The following is a 24,424-nucleotide window of genomic DNA, read 5'->3' as shown; positions in this document are numbered from 1 at the left end:
TTAATCAATATTATGAAATTAAAAATAAGATTTCCCAAATAAGCTTTTTAATTAATGTTGCCATTTAAAAACCAATATATTGTTACACTTAGTTAATACTAGCTGGTGCCCGCATCTCCGTTCGTGTGATTTTAAGCCTCAAAAGTAGGAGTATTATATGGTTGACATATCTGTGTATCTTTGAGTCTGTCGTGGCATTGTACTTCCCGATAAGTATTTGTCTAACTGCGTAATGTAGTGTAGTAATGTTTAATGTAGTATTACACGTAGTGCCGACGGGGATTAAGCATAGATTTTTTTGCAGTTACGAACACGTGACAGAGCCACATAAAGCTCGCCGTGTGCACTGGACACTCTTAAAAGTACGCGATTTTTTTTTGGAATGAGAAGGAACCGGTGTTCAAACATAAAATTATCTGCGCCGTACCCATTTATCATCTGTCCTGGTTCCATAACATCTCGATTTTAATAAAACAAACGCCAAATGATATCCCAAGGTTACCACTGTAAAAATCAGTGATTCCGATATTAGCGGTAACAAAAGAATAGATAAACAGACAAAAATCCTTAAAATCATATTTTTGTGATCTATTGCATCAATACTATTACCCCTGTACGTACGTACTATTTTTTCTCAAATATCTTCTATGTACAGATTTCGATCATGTACGATATTATTATATGTATCGTAAATATCACTGAAAGCATATTGCGTTCTTCTATATTTTTTTATATTTGCTTCAAGTCAGAACATAATACCATGCATTGCTATTCGGCGGTAGAATATCTGAGGTGTGAGTACCCACGCGGGGTTGCACAAAGCCCTACCTTCAAGTAAATTGGGTTTCCACACGTATGATACATCTATCAATAAACAAACAGAGTTAGACGCCTTGTATCCTTCCGTTTGCCAATAATTTTTCTTTGTTTGTTAATTATTGACGAGCTTTAGTTGTATTTAGCTTTAGCTTATTTTGTAAAAAGTAGAAAAAAAAGTTTAACCATATAAACATGTTTTCTTTAAGATTTTGATAAAGATAATTTTAGGTAGTGTTTCCTTTTTTAAATACATATGTATATCTATGTACAAATTTTGGAGATCCAGGTCATTAAATAAATAAGTTAAATTAACTCGGTATTTAGCTTCCACGAGGAGACCCCGAATAATACTAGCATTACAAAAACACATACAATATAAATTTTAGTTGGATCCCGCGGCGGCTTTGGTTTTATTTGGATTACTAGTCATCACTGGTTCGTACAAATTGCCATTTTATTAGTCGTGTAAAATTACTGTTCCACACCAAAAGGTTAGCATAAAGACATCAATATACAGGATATGAATCTTAGGTAAAAATAATTGAATTCGATTTAAATAATTATTTTCACCACTCTCCAGTTATATAATATAAATAATATACAAAAGGCCAATAAGGCCATATAGAAAAGTAACTATGAAAATAAGCTGTTTTGTCCTTGACAGGTAATTTTGGTCTTTTATTCCATTTCAAGTCATTAAAACGCCACATGACGTCATGGACAAGTTTTGTATTCAGTTAGTGTGGTATTTTATTGAGCAAATCAATACAAAATAGCATACACATTATTACTAAATACTACATATTCTATATAAGACAATAACCTTTCATTTTCAACCCTTTTCCCTTCCGCGATATTAGTTTAAAAGCCGACAGCCGGAACGGAGAGACAACAATATTGTTATATAAAGTCTCGCTATCAAAGCCCGGAAAATACCTTTATATTCTAACATTGAAACCGAGGTTGTTGGGAACTCTGTATATTTCAAACATGGCGGAAAGTACTGATCAGCTATGTATAAAGTATACACGTTATTATTTCTTTTAAAACGAACGTTAATTCATTATATTGTATCGTTACCAATATATAAATCTGAAGACTTTGTTTGTTTATTTGAACGCGCTAATCTCAGGATATTCTAACATCATTTGACAATTATTTGCTGCAACTCACTTTAACGCAAATGAAATCACAATAACCCTGCTGAACAACTAATTAATATAATTATATATCTATATATGAATATTTTTGTTATTCATAATAAATATATTGAGGTTTGGACACAGACTGATAAAACAGAATCTACATAGATTCGATCTAACCGAGAGTTAAAACCCAATTAGAAAATACAATGTTCAGATACATCTTCTTCTATACCCATAAATGAGACGACGTTTTTGAAAAACCTCACTGTAAAAACGATTAAATTAATATCCATAAAACTTTTACCAAAAGCTGGAACACGTTTCGGAGCTTTTTATACATAACAATATTATAAAAGTATCTGCGTCTCACAGTATCGACAGCTTTAAAAGGCTGTTAACGTGACAAGCGTAAATTGCAAGTTCTATTATATAATGTAAAATTTTAAATCTGGAATTAAATAATGTAGTAAAACGGTTATCTAGTCATCTCCGTTGCAGTCAGTAAAATGTCATTGTCCTCTGTGTTTCTTTGAATATTGTACAAGTGTAACGCCCTGAAAAGGGTTAGGCGTTACGTTTGACCTACATTCCTTTAAGTCTTTGTTCTAGACAGGCCCTTTTTTCTTTAGCCTCATTTTGATCCACGCTTATTTTTTATTATTCAAAAATGACCTTAAATAGAAGTAAATATAAGTTAGCGTATTATAAAACTGAATACAAACTAAAACTATTACCTTATATATTTTATAATTGATTTAATTAATCATACGTATCAATATTTGCTTTACATTGTATTGTATGGTACGCACATAGTTAATTACATTGAATTCTTATTTACGTAGCATAATAAGACTGCGCGAGATTCTCGATCTCAGCAGATTTCTTTACACTTCCGAAAGCTATGGGCACGAAATGAATTAAAAATACATATATAATCCTCAAATATGGAAGTTTAATTTTGGTATCAAAATGCGTTCAACTGTAGAGCCATTACATCTCGTAATTGTCAAAGACAAAGTGCCGCTTTATTCTAGAAAGTATGTCAATATCTCATTATTGGATTAATAGTTTTTCGTAATTTTATTATAAAACGTTTTATCGTAAGTACTTCGTTTTACGATCTCCAAAGAATTACAAATACTTTTTTCGTTCGTGAATCATAATTAAAGTGTAAATAAATGTAAATCAAATGCAAACTGTAAATGAATATATTTTTATTGTAAAATATGTGTAAAGGAAATAAATTATTAACATTTCTCGCGAAACATTACGAGTACATTACGCTATGTTGCTTTTTATTAAAATCCCTACTACAAAAGATTTAATTTACAAATATACCTTCAAAAACCCCACTTAAACCTTTCCTAAAAAAAAATATATTGCATTAGAAAGGTATTACGGCGGAAATTGAAGTGGTTATAAATAATGTAAACTTTTAGTTTTAAGCTTGGTTGCAGCGGTTCGAGCACGTTCACGACGTTACTGGAAACGAAGTATGTTTACGAGCTATTTGTTCTTTATACGACACGTCCTTGTAAGATACAAAATAAATAACTTTTGTACTGGTCTGTTGACTTTTAGCACAATATTTCCAACGAAAACCATGTCATATTGCAAAAGAAAATATGCTCTATATATAACTAGACTAGCCGTCCGTGGGTTTTGATTAGCGATACGATATGACTGCAACGCATAAGAGACGAGAGTACAAAAAATAGTCTTATAATAATATAAAAATCGGTTCAAAGATTGCAATCATGTAAGTAATATTCAATATATTTTAGTTAGATTAGACTTCGCTCGCGTTTTAGGCGTTGGTTACATAACATACATAATATAATCAGCCTGTAAATTTCCCACTGCTGGGCTAAAGCCTCCTCTCCCGTTGAGGAGAAGGTATGGAGCATATTCCACCACGCTGCTCCAATGCGGGTTGGTGGAATACACGTGTGGCATAATTTCGTTGAAATTAGACACATGCAGGTTTCCTCACGATGTTTTCCTTCACCGCCGAGCACGAGATGAATTATAAACAAATTAAGCACATGTAAATTCAGTGGTGCCTGCCTGGGTTTGAACCCGAAATCATCGGTTAAGATGCACGCGTTCTAACCACTGGGCCATCTCGGCTTTGGCGTTGGTTATCCGACATTATTCACACAATATCTTGATAAATTATAGCCTATGGTGTTATTCTGATGAATATTATTATAAATTCTCATTAAAATCCATTCAATAATTTTTGCGTGATAAAGTAACAAACATCCATACATACAAACTTTCGCCTTTATAATATTAAAGTAAAAGTAACCGCAATAAGAAATAATTAAATAAAAACACAATAAACACTTCCAAATAACAAATATATATAAATCATTCAATCTAATCCTATTACGGAACCAATGATCTATTACGCCAAAACGAAAATAGGAGAATCCCTGCCCTACGAATACAAATAGGGGAGCATTTCTTATAGACCGTCGGGACGCATTCTCTTAACGCACCTGATATTTCGTATATTCTTATATATTGCACCCGAGGTAACCATAATTGATAATATTCTTAGCGAAATCGACTATTTTCTTCCGGTATAATATTAATTGTATTGCAATAAGACGGAATGACTGCCATTACTTTAACCTAACATGCTATATTCTAAAAAATGTAATACATTGTTTAAAAACAGCATTTTATATTAGTTATTTGTTGTAATTGTATTTATGTTTTATTTATGTGTGGGTTTTATTATAGTTGTGTGTTTTAATCGGATATTTACAAAACAAGCGAAGAGAGAAACAAGAAGACAAAAGCTCAAGTTATATCCTCGTTGATGGTTTTTTTTTTAATTATGTAAGTGGAACGAATTTCGAATTATCTTGAATCATTATAGACGTACCGTGAGACATCCATAAGTAATTTCACAAATTTCTTATTAAATTAATATTAAGCCTCCTTGTTATATATACTGAATATAGAGCCTTGCAGTAGTCGCTTATAATTTTTAACATCTGTCATCTCACCTTAGCAGCAAAGAATATGATCGTTATCTTTTCGTAAAAAAAGGTTTGTACCTCCTGACGGCTAAATCTAGAGCCGCCTTCCTGTTACACATTTCTGTCCCAGGTTTCCGTTGCAAAAAAGCGAGAGGAAAGATGTTACACGACAAATTTTTTTTTAATCAGATAACAACATTTTTACAAAATCTGCGAATAATCTATGCTTAAATATTAACAATGCCCATTAGTATAGTTGTTTCAGGCCGAAAAGTAAGTTCCCAGATACAAAATAATCCTTTAGTAGTAGTGAGATTTCGGTGTCCTTTTATGGAAAATAATTAAAAATTTATTATAATTTTAAATGAAAACCTATATATTCCATCAGAAAAAAAAAACGATTTATAACAGACGTAGTCTGACTTACTCATAATTCCAAAACGAAAATTACAATTTGGTAAGGTTCCAAATAATTCGTATGTGTTATAAAAAACAAATTTCTAGAATCTTGTATTTGTATCTTTCACAATTATTTCTTAACAATGCACACTGCGCAGCCTTCGGTCCAAGAACACCTCGCAACCGGACTTTTTATCTACGTTTTTTTATCTTTTCTCAAGGTTATAAAGCTATGTTACATTTCGATCATTCTATTAGACCAAAATCAATACGTACGTCGTTAGTTAAGCTACAAAAACGGTTAGGGCTATAAAACATAGTAATTTAAATAGTAACCTTGAGCAAAATACATATCCGAACAATTAATATTGACTTAGGAAATGTTAAACTTTTTAAAAAGAATTACCAGTCATTAAATGTCCTACTACTGGGTAAATGCCTCTATTCTTAATCAGAAGGTTCTAATCTCATTCAACCACGCTGGTAAAATAATCTCATGATGCGCGTTGGATGTTTTCCTTCAACATCCGATTATAAGAGATAAACGCAAATTAAGCACATGAAATAAATTGTTGTTCTTATCAGGCTTTAAATTGGAACCCACGATCCTCGGTTTAAATTCACATATTTTACCAACTGGGCTATGACGGCTCATTCTTAAAAACTCTGTCAAACAAGGAATAAACATTGAGAATTGAATTATTCATATTTAAACTTTTTAGTCACTTTAAGCGTTATTTTAATGAACGATCGTTATGTTTTATAACATCACAGTTATAAATTAAAAAGATAATCATATGAAAAGCTGAATGTCTACGTCCGAGGGTGTAGGAGAGAGCATTACAAAGTCATGTATATTCATGAATACTTAGAATGTGGCGCAAACTGTGACGTCATCCGCTTTTACCCTTTACATAACCATATGGTATTTTACAAAGTGTATATCTCAATTATGTTTAAAATTAAAAAGTTAATGTTTACCTTACAATATACTTAGATACAGTGTAAGCAGTATTGATACAATGATGTGTATAAACACCAGACATCTTATATATTATGGGACGGTGATGGAGATTATGGGACGATAGTTACACGTCGGCTACGGTCTTATTTCGAAGAGCACCAGCCGTAGACGTGCAGAAAATTAAAGAGGATTCTTAATTGCAATTTACTAAATTGTTATAATTTAAGAAAGAATGAATTTTAGAAAGAGGAAAAACTAACAAAAGTCCCTTACATAAACGCGAAGTTTCTCGGAATTCCCACTAGTGTATATTAAGACACAAAACAATAGATACAATTTATAGCTGTTAATAGCTTTAATATTCTACACTTTAGAGTAAACACTTGGACTTTGAAGTATTAGTGGGCATATATATCTAAAATATATAAAACAACGTCTCATTACATCCACTGCTGATAGAAGGACAGGATTATTTCATCCAGAGATCATCCATTTTTTATATATAAAAAATGCTGCAACTCAATCGTAAATTCGTGTCCCATCTCTGGATGAAATAATCCTGTCCTTCTATCAGCAGTGGATGTAATGAGACGTTGTTTTATATATTTTAGATAGGTAGGCCAAGGGGCTACCTGATGGTAAGTGTTCACTAAGACCCAGAAACATTGGTGCTGTTAGAAATATTAATTATTCCTTACATCGCCAATACGCCAGTTACCTTGGGCGTGAAGGTGTTATTTAGTTACACTGGCTCACTCAGCCTTCAAACCGGAACATAACAATACCAATTATTGCTGTTTGGCAGTAGAATACCAGACAAGTACGAAGCCCTAGCATTCATGCTATCATTCAACACCGTCATGAATTGCACAGAAGCCGTTTTGATTTTAATTGATAAAAGTAAATCAGCGTAAAATTTTAATTATATTACGTGATATACAGATACATATTAATGTAGATTCTACCGAGAAGAACCGGCAAGAAGCTCAGTAGTTACTCTTTTTCAACATTTAAAAATACAGTCATGTTAATTAAATACAATTATATATGTATGTTATGTCTCCTGCCTGGAAGTCAACAAGCATTAACTCCACGCTTTTTATCATCAATATAATCTTGTATCGAATAATATCTTTACCAATGTATTTTTTACAATTGACTTGAATCAATAAACGGCATATATGTTTTATATTTATTTCGAGAGGCATAATGCTCTTTGATACAATATTGTTCAGGGGCATTCTTAATAAAATCTGTTTCTAAAGAGTCATCTTCTATCTAATATATTGATTATGTGGACCTGACCGACAGTTTCAGTCGAGGGAGACCAGTACACAGGACATATCATAGTGCACAAGTGTGTGTGCAAACACAGGTTCACTCTATATTTTCTCAGTCTCACAATCTGATATCCGCAGGACCAACGACAAAATTCGAGACTCCGAGCTGCTACTGAGAAGTTTTCGACGACAGAAGTAAATAATATCTTTTTACTAGCTCGATCTAGAGTTTGAACCCAAAATCTCTTTATCCGTGGCCTTATATCTAGACACTTGATCGAGGCCATCGATAATAAATCTTTTTTAAAGTATCGTATCCAGTACGAGTAACAAAAAGTCATTGACGCCAAATAAAAATAAAAGTGATAAATTACATATAAATCATTATTAATATGTTATTTTAGTACCGGCATTAAAAATCACTAAAACATTAATATTTTTTTTTTATTCAATGTTTTAGAGATAATCTTAAATATAATGAAAAAATAATATAAGCTAATAAACATTGTTCTCACACGAACAACAAACAGTGATGTTGCGTGACTTAAAAACAACACACTGATATGTGACGTAATATTGTTTTAAAATTAAGTGATTCTAGTAATATTTTAAATATAATTACGTCTTCTATACTAATATTATAAATGCGAAAGTAACTCTATCTGTCTGTGTGTGTTACGCTTTCACGGCTAAGCCACTGAACCGAATGTGATTACATTTGCGATATATAGCGAGCTTCAACCCTAAGGAAGGATATAGGCTTTTTTTATACCTAAAACCTACGACCAAAACAACACGGCGGGCGAAAACTCGTTATCTATAAATGTCAAACAATTAAGTCTTCTTTTTTCGAATGTTATATCAAAGATGCTAGAACTAAATAAATCGGTGTTTAAGAGAACATCCGATGAATAATTTTTACAAGGAAGGCCACTTGTGTTTGTAAAGGTAAAATAAGAACAATCATTCCCATAAATTTGTTATTAAGACTAAACTAATTATTACATTATAATCCGCGACATCGTTTCGAATGTATGTCCTTCCATGATTTTTAATTTAATAACAAAGCAACTAAATTTCTCAGCGAAAATTTGTTTATATGTAAGTATTTTATAATTGTCCCACTTTCTGCAGAATATATTACTGACTTTCTAAATGAGAACCTTAAGAATAGCAGTGAAAAGCGACCTTAAATGAATGGCGGTGTAGAAATTGAATCGCTAAAACGTATCTGGACTGGAGAAATAATGACAGATGGAGGGATGTGAGGCGATCGCTAATTGACGTTCATGAACTGGATATAGAAACATCAGTCGTCCAGCTGTAAAATGGGTAGATGACGTAACAATAGCCTTAGACCAAACTTAGTTAAGATTATCGCAGGATTGTGGCTCAGACAAGAGGAAGCCTATACACAGCAGTAGAAGCAGAAGCCTAGTCTCAGATGATGAATTTAAAACTAAATGCCGAGACCATATATCAGATGGTTTAATCCACAATTAAATATGAAATCAACATTGACAATAAAAACAAAAATACATTTACCATATCGCTATTGACTGTAACGATCAAGTCTTACCAAGTCATTTAGAAAGTTAACAATTAATTTAATTTAGTATTTATAGATACTACACTAATGTTTCCAAACATTCGAACGCTGTGATTGGCTTCTCGTGACATTGATACTTTGTGAGGTTTCACAGATGGAACTTACATAGAAATGTTCGTTGTCACGGACAAACGACCATGATAAGTATAGTAGTACGTTATATTTTTTTTTCCTGAATTTGTCAAACGAACGAGTATACCACTCGCAAATTCCAAAGACATTTTCATTGGAAGAATTTAACGGAATTTCTTACACTTATATTTTAAAACGTCTTCTGTACCTAAAGTCGTATCATACAGGCGTGGATAAATACCACTAATCAACTAGTCTAATACTAAATACCAATATTATGATATGGCTCGGTTAGAATGATAAGTTAGCCAGTGTGGTTACAGTTACAAGGAACAACATCTTAGGTAAAACCTTGAAACAACCTTAGGTTTTGGCGTATTGACGATGTAAGAAATATATGCCATATATCTTGCATCATGTTATTACGGTTCACCAATATATTTAGCAGTATTGACCACTTACCATCAGCTAAATAAAAAACTAGAAAGTATAAATTAATATTAAATGATGTTACATCTAATCAATGCGTGGTATCCTAGCTATCGAGGGTATAGCCATAGTCGTGCACGACAATAAACAATTTGATCGGTTCGTTTAAAAACAAGCATGAGCACTGTGCTATTAACACTACAGCGTCAGGTGTTATTTGAGTCCCATCACCATTTGTACAAAATAAATCCCGTATCGACCTATTTAACCACGAAACTATATGTACGTTGGAAGCTATTTAAATATTCTCTTTTTATTATATAGGTAGACGGACGAGCAAATGGGCCAACTGATAGTAAGTGGTTACCACCGCCCATGACGTTGACGCTATAAAAATATTAACAATTCCTTACATCGCCAACGCGCCTCCAACCTTGGGAACTAAGATCACCCTTCAAGCCACCCTTCGCAACAATGCTGAGTACTGCTGTCTGGCGGTAGAATATCTTGTGGATGTAATCAAACCAAATATATAACATTATATAAATATATAAAGCTATTAGATATTATCTTCAGTATTTCAAGACTTTAAAAACATTACGTTCATGAGATATAATCTAATATCTCGTAGCATAATATAAATACAGCCGCATATCTGAATACTAACAGCAATGCAGTAGCCAGTATCTCTATAAAACAGTGCAATCCGTTGCAATGAAATAGGTACAACATACGAAAAGACAATGTCCCCTGCATTGGCATAATCCCAAAATGTAAAATGACTCACTGCGTCCCCTTTCAAAATGAATACGAAAAATTTTAATGTATGGTGATTCATATATGAATTTTAGACGTTTTCATGGACTGCTAGTGACATTACAATAGTGAATAATATGGTTCTAGTTATTCATATAATCCGTTTATTGTGTTAAATATTATATGACTATTGGAAAAATGGTAGAATGTTATATGACTATTGGAAAATGTATTAATGAAATTTAACATGTTTTAGCCGTATTATAACAAAGGCAACTTATTTAATATAAAAATGTTAGTGTAGACAAACTTTGGAATTGATGAATTGATTGCCTTAAATATATGAATGACGTACGAACTTTAACCTTATAAAAAATTTAGTCCGCGTTCATTTAGATATAATTTTTTAAAATACTGCGTTGAATTATTTGCTACTTTTACTATTTTACTTTTTGTAACGTTATCCCTAATAATTCTGCTATTGAGTACAATATCAAATAAAGCCAGTATAACAAGAAGTATTAGAAATAGTCACGTTTCGTATTTTTATTTATTTTCACATGATTTTATTTAAAACTGACCTTGCCACTCACTATTGTAAAAAAAGTACCCACGCTACCGGCTCAAGTTATTTTAAAAGTTTGCGCAACTAATCCAGGTTCTAAAAAGGTTTAAAACTACAAGATTGTCTTTAAAAAAAAAACTACTTTGTAATTTTCTACATAAGAGTCAATTTAGAACTATTATATCTAATAAGTTCATATTGCATTGCCTATCAAAGGTAGCAAAATATGTACAACTTCTATATAATACCACACATACTTATCTATATATAATAACGATAATGTTCAATTAATTCAACTTCGTGGATGATTTATTACGAAACGATTACTAATAATGAAAATGTTGGGTTTTGTGCGTTTGACTCGATGAAAATCAATATAACCGATAACTTGTTTAATAAAATATACAAATAAAGTCTTTGGCGTTATTTAACATTTTCGTAAGATTTTTAATAAACTAACTTTGATACAAGTAAGGAAGTGTTAATACATCTTAATAAATAACGGGACCCTTTTTTTATAATTAAATATTCTAAACCAATATCCATAAACAATAAATCATATTAGAGAAGATGCAGCGCGTTTTAGAGATTTTTCTATATAAATAAACGAGCCTCGCAGTTTCTCCCGATTCAAATTCGGACTATTGACGTGACAATCGTGAATTTCACGTTCTCTTTAAACTTTCGTGAAATTCGAGAAGTTACATATATCTATTATAATACTATTTTCCATTATAATAATTTTCCAGCAACGTTAAAACAATAATAAAAATAATTATATAACAAATTCGATTTTGAATTTACTTTGTCAATTAATAAATTTAAATCTCATTAAAAAACACATTGATAACTTAATATCAGTTGTATAATAATTACTATACTCATATTAAAAAAATGTCTTGCTCTCCTGTAGGTTCTCATTAGAATCTACATTCCAAACCGAAATCTTGTAAATGGACGGTTCTAAACTGCTTTTACAAGCAGTCTACTTGAACAAAGTTAGTATTTCATAACATTCTATTCGGGTCTGACAGCGTTTTTTTTATTATTTGTCCACCGTTTCGACAGTGTTGCACCTGTCGCGTCAGCTCGTGAGCAAATATTATGTATGGCATTAGTACATATCACTAATCTTTCAAACGTACTGCAGATAAATCATTTATGTCGTAATATGACATGTAAAAAAAGGTTTTATTATGCCTAATAACTTATTTTTTAAATAACGCAACACATTGAAAGTCTGAAATAAATTTGTGTATTATCCTTACTTGCTTACCAATATTATAAGGGCGAAAGGTTGTATGTTTAAATGTTTGTTACTCTTTCACGCAAAAAATACTAAATAGATTTTAATGAAACATTACAATAAAATAGCTTATACATCAAAACATGGCCTATAATTTATAAATCTGTTATGTGAATAATACCTGACACCCAACCCTTCAAACGAGAGCAAATCTGCGGGCGAAAACTAGTATATTGATATTACTATGAGTAGAACTAAGTGGTCTCCCGATTCGAAAGATCATCGCTGTACAGCCTACTGGTGTTTTTAAACTGTAGTAAAGGTATCTTTCTCTCTTTTGGAACGAAGTTATTTTTCACACGGCTTACATCAGTGTGAACTGGCAGAAATTTTCACGTAAGGGAAAAGTCTTACGCCCTCTTCAGGCACCCTATCCCTCTCCTTCTCGTTCTCCGTTCCTTCCTAACTAATATTACATGCGCGTTTATATAATGTTAGTTAAACTTGTTTTGTTAATATTGTAGTTCATACATTTTATTAACAAGTTATTTCTTGTCATTATTGAGAATTTATTTCATCATCATTCCATACCACGAAAGCAAGTTCGTTCTAGCCAGGTGTCCCACGACGCAATTTAATTTTTTTATTGTTATAATTTATAATTTTGTAAATTTTATGCATTTAGTTTAAGAAAGTATAACTTTTGCATTCGTTTGAATTTATTATCTTGTCTTTTCTGTTTCATACTGTTTTCATAAATATACTAGTTATCGCGATTTCGTTCGTGTTTTAGGAGTTAGTCGTCAGCTTTGAGGCATAAAAATGTAGTCCTACCTACCTTGGTACACCTGTAGGTATACCAAGTTTCGATATCAAAATTAAAATTCGATACCAAATTACGTTCAGTGGTTTGACCGTGAAAGAGCAACATACAGTCAAACAGACAGAGTTACATTCGCGTTTATTATATTAGTATAAATGAATATTCAATTCTATTATTTTTATTACGGAATGGAATATTTGATTTACTTTCAAATAATTCCACGTCAATATTCATTATCTTGGGGGCACTTATTTTGGAAAGCTTTTACGCAATTTATAAATGGCGAATAGGTCGGGAAAGGGTTAGGCGCCATTCTTCATTACAAGCACCTAACGCTTACTAATAAATTTTTGTGGCATTAAGTAATGCTCGTAAAATCTTATTTAGAGAACATTAATGTCGCTTTAAATGAATTATTAAGACATTTTTTTTCCAAGAATTTAAGTAACTAAGTTTGGAGTAAAAATACAGAACATTCTTCAAATATTTAAACATGTTCAATTTGGTATTAATTCTTATTTCAAAATTCATTATTTCTTTCCGTATGGGGGGGGAGGCTCATAACAAGTCTCATAATATTTATTTAGATAGATAAATAACTTTTTTTGTAATGAACTTCTCTTCGACATTAACTTTTAAGTGCTGTTAAAAACAATTTTTCTATAGATTGGTTCACTACGAGAAGTAGCAAGCCATTTTATAATTTCTAAACCATCTGTTTCTTTTCTCTCCTAAAATGAAGAGTGTATAGACTTGTTTCTCGAAAGTTCTCAAATCAAATCCGTTTGGAAAGATCTTTTTAAAGATGGCACACCTTGGTAATAAAACGATCGCCTCCAGTTTATTAGGTTTTATATATAAGTTATTTTAATGTGAAAGATTATTTTGTTCATTTAGGTAATAAAGTAGGTATCTGCCAATTTTCTCTTTTTTTTTCTCAGGTATGACGTATTTTTAACGCGCCGAGTTAAGATTTTTGGGAAGCCATTACGCACGTGAATCAATTTTGTATCACGAGAAAAAGAAACTTACTTTGACTTTGAATTATACATTTTATTTTATTATTATTTATGTGTTGTTCATGATATCGAACTGATTTCATTTTTAGTTACAATTATTATACATGTATAAAACCGACTACTTTGTAAAATATAAAAATAAATGAATAAAGAATTAAATGTCTTACCTGTAGTGTTGCCAGACATTTCGATGATACATTTGCAGTCCCGCGCTATCTCGCGCGAGTTGAAGGGGCGGACCCTTACCGCCACCTTCACCGATGACATGGCGGCTGATAGTCACACCAGCTGCACCACTAACACATCGGTACTACGCCCGAAACGCACCTGTAAACAAACAGATGAGAATTAAGAGAGTGAGAATTATCATACACGTCACAAAGAGCAAAATTATACGAATGAATATTGTCATTAGCGGATCGAACACTGTCCCAACCAATCGTCTAAATCGAGACGATAATTTCACTCTGAAACGATGCCCTATAAACGAGTTTTCATTTCAGAAATATATAAATATATAAATAAATATTGGACAACATCACATACATTACTCTGATCCCAATGTAAGTAGCTAAAGCACTTGTGTTATGGACATCAGAAGTAACGACGGTACCACAAACACCCAGACCCAAGACAACATAGAAAACTAATGAAGTTTTTCTACATCGACTCGGCCGGGAATCGAACCCGGGACCTCGGAGTGGCGTACCCATGAAAACCGGTGTACACACTACTCGACCACGGAGGTCGTCAATAATATAATATAAAGGAACAGTTCTTTTATGTAACAACCGATTCACGCAAACCTACCGAAATCAATGCCTATCGTAATCTACCCCAACCATAATCATCAACGAGGAATCAAACGAGTTTAATGAGCATCGTATACAGTTATCAAAAGGCACTAAAAAGAATATCTATGTTTTACGTTAGTAACAGATATATGTACATATATAGTTTAGAGATAAAATGATCACCTGTACTCGTACACCTATTTCTTTTCATTGGAAGTTACCATATTAGATACAAGACAAAAAGCATAAAAAATTTTTGAACGTTCTACATGGATGTAACTCACATCTTTCCGTTTTTGACCTGGCGATAGCTTTTAACATTGGCTATCAATATACAAGTCTAATATTCAATATTGAATAAAAAATGACAATTCATTAGTTGAATGTTTAAGTTATTGACTAAAAGATGACATTAATTTTTGAAGACTATTCAATTTAGTTAGTTAGTTAGTCAAATTTTGTTTCGTTATTCAATTTAAAATAGAAACAAACTATTAAATCAAGTTTAAAAGAGATAAAAAAGTTATGTTTTAAAACCGTATTATGTTTATAATATTTTGTTAATCCAATGAAATATTTCAACATCTTCAGATATTCGAAACCATATAAGACTTGAGTAACAACAAATATGGAAATGACAAAGCGCTTCAAGCGCTGGAAATCTATATTTTTTCTTTCTGGTAACAAACTAATTCTCCCTCATACATCGAACATTCATATTGTCAAACTATTGAGTTACATAATAACAAATGATGCTGTCGCTTTGCAAGTATATTAAGAAACCTCATTAGAAAAATCCATGCACTAAATTGACAGAATTTTACATTTATTACATGCTGATATTTATTATGTAATAATAAATAAAGATAGATCCAAAATGATGAATATTTCAATAAACTCTAAACGTCGATAAAAATACCAGTAAGAAAAAGTCATACTTATTTTGAAGGTTTATGAAATTTGGTCAATTAACAATCAAAAATGTTTACCTTACGAATTAAAGGTAATCTGAGTTTTTTAGTTTAATTGATAATATAGGTTTAGTTTAAATCAAAATTGTATAAAATTAATAATTTATAAACAAAGAAACTCTACGTATAAAAAAATTCCAATAAAAACTCAATCTTATGGGCGATAAAGATATTAAAGAAAAGTTGTCCTAAAATTGAACATAAAGGAGCCTATAATTTGACGAATCTCATTAGAGTTAATAAGACCAGTTGAATATCTGCGTTTAACCTCGTTTAGTAATTTACGCTGCGGTGAGGAAATTGGGAGGAAATACTTCTCGTGGCTCGTAAAAGCTTAAAGCATTTAATGAGGCTAGGTAAACTAACGAACTAGGACTTCTCGGTAACTTAAGTTTTTTTCATAGAATTCTATCAATGCCAGTCTTTAAGGCGTTACCAATAACCTGAATTTTCTCTTTAACTAGTTGTTAAATTTTTACTCGGATCGGTTCGTCAGATTGGAATCTTGCAACTACTGGTGTTATATTGGACACTACTACACATTTCAACAATTTGAACTTGGAAATCTATTATTTTAATATTTTCACTACACTTAACAAGTATTAGTATATCAAATGTAATAAATATTGTTTATTTTTTAATATTCTTTATAAGCACATAATATATAAATATCTAATATTTTGTCTATTATGTCAAATGCGTAATAATGTACATATGTTTACAATTGGAACATAGATCTAAATTGAACTCATGGAGAATTGAAATAAAGGATAATTAATTTAGTTATTATTACAATAAAGTAACAGGTCAAGATCCGTTAGTCCGCCACCGTCACGGTCCGGATAACATCTGAGCCAGCTGCGCACGCGTCGCCCGACTACCGTTGCTTAAAGGTCATCGATCATTGATTTTCTTTTGATATTTATTAAATATTTTTTTCGTTAATATCTTTCTTGATTTATCAAATAAAATAAAGTTAAAATAATATATAAGTTCTTTCGTCTGAATTATTTGTCTTTTTTTCTTTAACAATTTTCATCAAAAACAACAAATTTTCATTATAATATAAAGTTACATGATTTTAAGAAAGAGCTAAAATCCGAGACGCAAAATATTACGTAATTTTTATTTATTGTGCAAGAGGAACGTTATATCTAGTTACCCACCACTAATTTAAGATCACAACTTGAACGCAGAAATATGAGATGAATCACTGAATATTTAGTATCAAAAATCACTTTCACAAGGTAATCAAATCACACAACATCCGTTTTATATAACGAATAAGATATTTCGAACACAATAAAAAGGTACGGGCGCATGGCTCTGACACGATTTATTAGCAAAAGTTGCTTACGGCACAAGATTCGCGTACAAAATGGTGAATGTTTCCTTAAAGCGATCCTCGCGTGCCGTAATTGCCAACGGTCGGCTGAACACGGAGTCGAAAGTACCGGCGCCACGGCCGCTGCACTCCTCACGCACTTACGTAACATCCACTGCAACCTACATCTTTCCAATCGAAACGCCTGTAAAACTTCAGGAGATCGAAGAGGCGGCCATGAAAACGTGTCGCCGCAGAGATGACTCACCACGCACACTGACGCCCTCTATGCGTTTCAGATCCGACCTTGGACACAGTACCCGTTAAATGCAGCCTTGCAGGACGAAAGCGAGCCGCTATGGACTTACCCTAGTCTGGTGGACGAGGGTGTGGATTTGACGCGCTTCTGTTTGTTTTCAGGGGTGTTTTAGAGCTGGGCGCTCCGGTCAAGTCGCTGCGTCGGTCGGCATGGCGTCGCCGATGGATGCGCGGTGCGACTGCGGGCTGACGGCGAAGACATCGGCGGAGCCGTAGCCACGCATGCGCGGTACCCTTCCAGGGCCTTCGATCTAGCACCGCGATGCGCGTCGTCGCCGCCGCGCAGCCCTCACCGCAAATAACGTTAACAAATCTACACAACCCGACCATTTCAAGTGTTCAACTCCCAGAGCACAGCTGAATTAAGCCTAATTACTATTTAACGTTTTTTTTCTGAATTACACGTTTTGACGCGTAGGTTTGAAAGAGGCCTCATTACGAATTCGCACCTACTTTCTTTTGTCTTGAAAAATGTCGAAACGTCAAAACCATACAGTACGTCATTTTCTTAAGGTTATAAATAATATATTCTAGGCGAAATACAAAAAGTCAAAAGCAATTCTATAGGTTACGAAACCAAATATTACAAAGTACAAGTTTCAAATACATTATAAATTGTAAATTAAGTTATATTTGAGGAACTGAAATGAACCTCGTAGAAACTCTGGTCACGTCTACTTTGATTTCAGCCCCGTCTACTTGATCGGTCATGAAAGTTTCGAGTCTCGGACGTGAATCTATAGATGAGAAAGCATCAAAAATCTTCCTTTGTTCATTAGCAATTTCAACTTTAACCTACAATCTGTAATTATATAAAACATTATTCCCCATACCAAAAAAAAACAAATAACTGTCCTACTAAAACCAATTTCGAACTTGATGTGGTTGAATTACCATACTATCATATTAAGTGTATAGCATGACCATCGAACAAAATAAAGATCAAATACTGTCTAGATAATCATTAGGTCTTTATCATTATATTACTAAATTATAAATGTGTGTATGCGATTTCGATTATTATCAAAACTAACCACACACATTGAACGGCTTGAAACTACTTTTGTTGCAAAATACAAGGAAATTAAAAAATACATTTACCATGTTATTACTCATCGTATATGTGATTTGGATCGTTACTATCTTTACTTAAGTCAAGATACATATAAGAAGCACACGAAAAACGTAAATATATATATGTAGATTTAGTATCTACAGTCATTTACATAAATCCTTCAAAAATCAAAGATTATTTTGAGACGGTAAAATATAGTTTATACACATTTTATATACTAATCATCAAATGGCTCAATTGCTAACCTGCCTTCCATTTACTTAAAGTAAATGCCTGTAACTTTTAGGCTAAGACCTTCTTCTCCTTTCGAAGAAATGATTTGAGCTTATTCACACACGCTCTTTCAACGCGGGTTGGCGGTTGTTATCTAACGGAGTCAACCCTGATAAACCAGTAGTGCCTGTGATTTGAAGACGCAATCTTGGGCTGAAATTCACATATTCATATCACAAGGTCATCTAACTCTCTTGTTATAAGTAAAAGAAAAACAATTCATTAATATTATTTATTGAACGAACATATTCAAATAATTGTTGTTTCCGGTCACAATATGAATGTACATACATTTATGCAAATGTAATTAAGTCTTAACGTGTGTAAAGCGGCTTTATGACAATGTCAACCCTTGTATTGAACGCGACTTGTTTTTATTAAGTTTACGATTACACATGCCTCTACGACAGAGCGCATACTTATGAAAATGTACTCTTTTAAAAGCAATTATGAATGGTCGTACTTTAAATTTTACAGAATACTAACGACCTGATTTTATCCGGGTGTGAAATAACAGATATAGTCCTATTAAAATGAACATACTGTTTATATATTCTTGTGTTAATGTAATATGCAGACACAGACGCAGGAGCATATATTAAAGTCTATAATCCTCAATTATGTTTATAGGAATCGGATGATTTGCTTTCGGTCTTTTTATCGTATTTCTTTCTCTTTAGTAATTCATTTATATAGAACAACGTTATTGTAATATAATAAAACAAAAAAAACCGTAGAGCTATAAGATTTATGTACAATATTTATTGAAGGTTTAGTACATATAGTGAGATCAACATATAATTAACACACATAGCTGCTGTAGAACCTATTGTTCAAATAAAAAAAAAAACTGCTATTTTAATTTCACTTTGACGCGCAAACATATACTTCATACTAGTTATGTTTTTATGTCTAAAATAAATATTACGTGGGTTAGTACTATGGTTGATCTCAAAAATATAAATAAAATTGTGGGGGTTAAGGAACTGGACTAACCACGCATGATGACGCAACACGAACGTATTGATTGAATAGTCTAGTTTTATTTAAGATCCGGACGGTCGTAATCCGACTTAAAAACGACGCCATTAGTGTTTAGATTCAATGCTTTTTCAATTAGCTCACATTTGTTAATACTCCATTAATAACCTTACAGTTTATGAGACAGTTTATGACCCCTTTATGAGTCATACCTGACTATGGCGCACTCATATTGTTTAATGCAAATCTGGCTCAGGAAACTACGAAGATCTTCAGCACCCACACTTATAAGAAGTTATATTATTATATTAATAAATCAGTTAACATCACCCGACATTCATGAATATTAAAATTGATTATTAGTTTTTAGCAATTACTTTTAATTAGTTGTCTGTTTTCACTGCAAAAATATTATAGAATAATCAATACTGCAAGCCACTTCATTATTCTCAGCCATAAAACATAAATCCTTTTAGCTCTATTTATAAATCGTCCTTGTTCTGTCAAACATAATTGAATACCATCAAAGACTGTTATAATAGAAACTTATTTTATTTTAAAATATTACTGTATATATTTTGTTTGCATCGAAGTTTTGCAAATATTAACCGTAAAATTGACGTCTTTATCTGCGAATGTGAAATTACAAATAAAAATTTAAAACGTTACGTCACTCACCCCGGAAAAAACATTTCTTCATCATATTCACGGTAACATAGCATTTTAAAGAAGCATTGGTTGAAAACATCATAGTTTTTTTATAAATTAGCAAATTAATTCTAAACACATACGTAATGTCCTAATCCTAAATCATATAGATCTGACTATATCTTTTTAAATTTATATTTAAATCTTTTCGAGAGAATTTTGTTTTAGTTCTTTTTTGAGTTTCCATGTTTTATTACTGATCTTATACGTGCTGATCTTATATGGCACATTTACGACCTTATTGTTGATTAACTTAAATGTATCTCATATACATACATACGAATTTATACAACTTCACGGCGGCAATATTATCAAATAAGTTTCATCTATGCAACTAGTGAGATATAATAGTATACATTATGTAAATATAATTTACTAAACAAGCCTTCAGGCAATGTAAATGTTTCCATTATCCGTCCGTCCGTAAGAATAACATCTTGGGCATATTTCTTCTTGTACCTTAATTCACGTAATTTTTCATACCGAGTTCAATTACTCCGTCAAACGCACAAAGATAAGTTTAAAACGTAGCTTTAACTCGGATAATGAATACGGAGTGCACATTTCATTACCTATTAATATTTTTCCTAATGAATTCAAAATATTTTTAAACAAAATATTTTTAACACTTTGGGTTGAAATGTGGATTATATTAAGAAGAAACCCCTCGAAACTCAGCAGTTATTACTGAGCGAGATCTAGCAATTGTTAAATCTATGTATTTTTGTTTGAAATAGATTCTAATATAGAATTTAGTAATGAGATTAATTTTAATAAAAAAATATTTAACAATAATGAAGTGCAATACTTAAGAGGGCAGTGTTAGACAAACCTTCGACTTAAATTTGGTATTCAAATTTAGAAAGAGTTTGACCTGAGTCGATGCCAAAGCAAGATAAAGTAGATACTTATTGAGGTACTTTTAACTATTCACATAGTGGAAAATCTTCGACGTCTACAAAGAGCATCCCATTACAAACATACATGGGATAGATGCAAATAACATTGTTGACAAGATCAATTACTAACATAGTTTATCAATAACCAAGTTAAAAATGATCAATAAACACCATGTTAAAAAAAAAATCGTGGAGCAAATACTTATTGACTTCCAGGCCGGATATATTATATACATATATAATTGTATTTAATTAACATAACTTTTTATTTTAAATGTTGTAAAAGAGTAACTACTGTGCTTCTTGCCGGTCCATCTCGGTAGAAACTACATTCCGAATCGGTGGTAGCTTCACGATGACGATTCAAAAGTGCTTGAATAAAGTATATTCTCATTTTATGATATTTATATATAGATTCATAAAATAGCTGAATATTTAATATCATTAAACCTTCCCATAACCGAAACTATCTAGTGAAAGAATCATACAAATAGTTCTCATGTGGTAATCGCTGAAAAAACTTCGTTTCTATTGTGTTTTGCTAATTTCGAGGTGAAGAGCGAAACACAGCGTCTCGTGAAAACATTTAATCAGAACTGACGGTTCATTGACATCTGTCATAAAATAAACATATCCTACAATTTCATTTCAAGTAAACAATTCTATGTAATGGACCTTATACTGAAAATTACTGAAATGAACACTAATTCTGTTTTTAATTGTGATTTGACCTTTAAGACACATTCGTGGGCGTTTCAATATAGCTTCCAACGAACGACAAGTGTCGATAAAAAGTAATTCTCAAGGCTCTTACTCCATATACGAGCATACAAGTTGATATTTTCTTGGAAAAATATATTAAAAAGTATTTAAAAAAAAACTTAAAACCAGAGAATTAAAAAAAAAGAGAAATATTCCATTCGTGTATCATTGTAAATACAGTTTTGTAAACAAAAATAACACCATTATTTGATCCAGACGAATGTCAAAACAAGCTCAATTTCGCTAGCATACGTATACTTCAAATTAAGTTCAATAGAGAGGGCAGTCTACACGTACCTACATGGGTAGTCTGAATGACGTCACGATATCTACGGATAGTTCTTGTTCCGAACGAAAGTTCTCGCTTTAATACCATCGATCGGGACTCACTGGCGAATTTTAAAGTCTTTTGCCAACAATAGTTGGCAGCATTCGACGTACAAGTGGATAATGTGTTTCGGCTTCATTCTTTCTTGGATTTACTTGAATGTTGTGGGCGGGTGAGGGATTTGAGGCATGAATGAGTGAAACGTTTGAACTTGTGATGACTGCGTCATAACGATTAATTCTATTGTCACGGAACGAAACTTAGAAATTATTTATCAGTTTTTCGTGTTATTTCATTTAATAATACTCGTCTACGTCATTATTTATATAAATTTAATACTTCATTGTAATCATATTAACGTAGAATTAGCATTAAAAATAACACTAATGTTAATGATGAATGAATGATTTTACAAAAATTAAGAATAAATAATAAGAAATACAGTGAAAAATTTTAGACACGACTTCGAACGTCAGACATACACATTTTTATATGCAAATCACGAACTAGAGGCCCACTTTCTGTAAAGCGGTTACTTTCGCCCATAGATTGGCACGTTAATGCGCCCACAGCCGCGCAATTTGACCTGTTTTTACACTGGCTCACTCACCATGTGTTATTTATTTATTTATTAATCATACATTCATCATCCAATAGCAGTGAGGTAGGATGAAAATTCACAATCCGGCACCATTCTGTACAGTATGCCATTAAAATCCCCAATATAATAATATCATATAGTTTTGAATAAATTAAATTAGTGTCAAGCGAATATATGCGAGATAAAAAGATTTTTTTAATGTTGTCATATTTTTTATTCGCACTATAACGTAGAAAACATATACTATGCTGTTAGCATAGTATATGATGGCTATAATATACTAAAATTATAAATGTAACAGTTTCTGAAATTCGTATTAAGCAAGCGATGCAGCATAGGCTACTTTATATATCAAAAATCTGACGCTCAACACCTAAAACGTCTGCAAAAATGCGGACGACAACTTAAACATATTTTTTTTTCTATTAAAATCGAAAGTTTTCCCGTGATATGAAACGCGTTCCGACAGCCTAATATCATTTGTTATAAGATCAGTGAATGTCATAAATAAAGCTTGCACTATTAATTTAATGAATGCTACATTATATAAAACCACAGCCCCTATGATATTTATTACAACATTATAAAGAAGTAAAATTTGTTTGTTTGTATGAAGGTAATCTTCGACTCTAATGGTTTAATTAAAAAAAAAAACACTGGTTTAAAGCTAGATACAAGCCTGTTTCCTCAAGATATTTTCTTTACCACAGTGCACGATGTTCCACTTAATAATTGCCTATTCAATATTTAAAAAAAATAAAAGAATAGTTTCTACGCATAAAATACAATACGAACAAAGAAAATAGTAGCTCATTCAAGCCCCGGATTCTGCGCGAGGGACGCGACCAACCATGTTGGGCTAAGCTTCAATCTTAATCGGCACGTAGACCTTCATAAATACAAATGTTATTGATAAGACCAAGGACTACGACCATTATTCGAAGGTTTTCGTTTATTTACGCTTTTGATAGTTTAAGACGATACTGTAAATATATTCTTATAAAAGACTAATTTCAACATTTCTTCTTTCATTCTGATTGGTATTTAATTCTATAAAATGTGCTTATTGAAATAAAAGTATCCTTGAATATGATATATTTGATGGATTAGAGTTGCATTAGTTATTAAGTTTTCAATGTTAGCAATAAAATAAAATCCATAAAGAACAAGTAAAGATTGAATAACTACTAGACATCAAGTTACATGAATAAGCATTCTTTGCGTTATGACACATAAATATTTGTCCAAAAACCCTGAGTTCATTTACCGCG

At 32.0% G+C, this 24,424-nt stretch overlaps 2 protein-coding genes across 20 annotated transcripts in view; one reads left to right on the top strand and one right to left on the bottom strand.

Moving 5' to 3' along the window:
* The window catches only part of Unc-104 (uncoordinated-104), a 98,622-nt gene that overhangs the window by 32,744 nt on the left and 41,454 nt on the right, over window positions 1–24,424 (bottom strand). For 17 of the 19 annotated variants that reach the window (XM_064217521.1, XM_064217529.1, XM_064217527.1 and 14 more), the window contains exon 3: window positions 14,287–14,446. In XM_064217521.1, the coding sequence (XP_064073591.1) occupies window positions 14,287–14,386 (100 nt within the window). In that variant the 5' untranslated portion in view covers window positions 14,387–14,446. Of the gene's footprint in view, window positions 1–14,286; window positions 14,447–17,241; window positions 17,393–17,576; window positions 17,708–24,424 lie in introns of those variants that run through there. The other 2 variants (XM_064217522.1, XM_064217523.1) reach the window with 2 other exon arrangements.
* LOC113400292 (vacuolar protein sorting-associated protein 11 homolog) overlaps window positions 1–24,424 on the top strand; it is a 118,825-nt gene that overhangs the window by 55,718 nt on the left and 38,683 nt on the right. The gene's annotated exons all lie outside the window — the stretch shown is intronic.

Source organism: Vanessa tameamea, chromosome 17, assembly GCF_037043105.1.
Source record: "Vanessa tameamea isolate UH-Manoa-2023 chromosome 17, ilVanTame1 primary haplotype, whole genome shotgun sequence".
Classification (NCBI taxonomy): domain Eukaryota; kingdom Metazoa; phylum Arthropoda; class Insecta; order Lepidoptera; family Nymphalidae; genus Vanessa; species Vanessa tameamea.
Note: the sequence above shows the minus strand (reverse complement) of the source record. Positions and strands in the feature narration are given on the sequence as shown.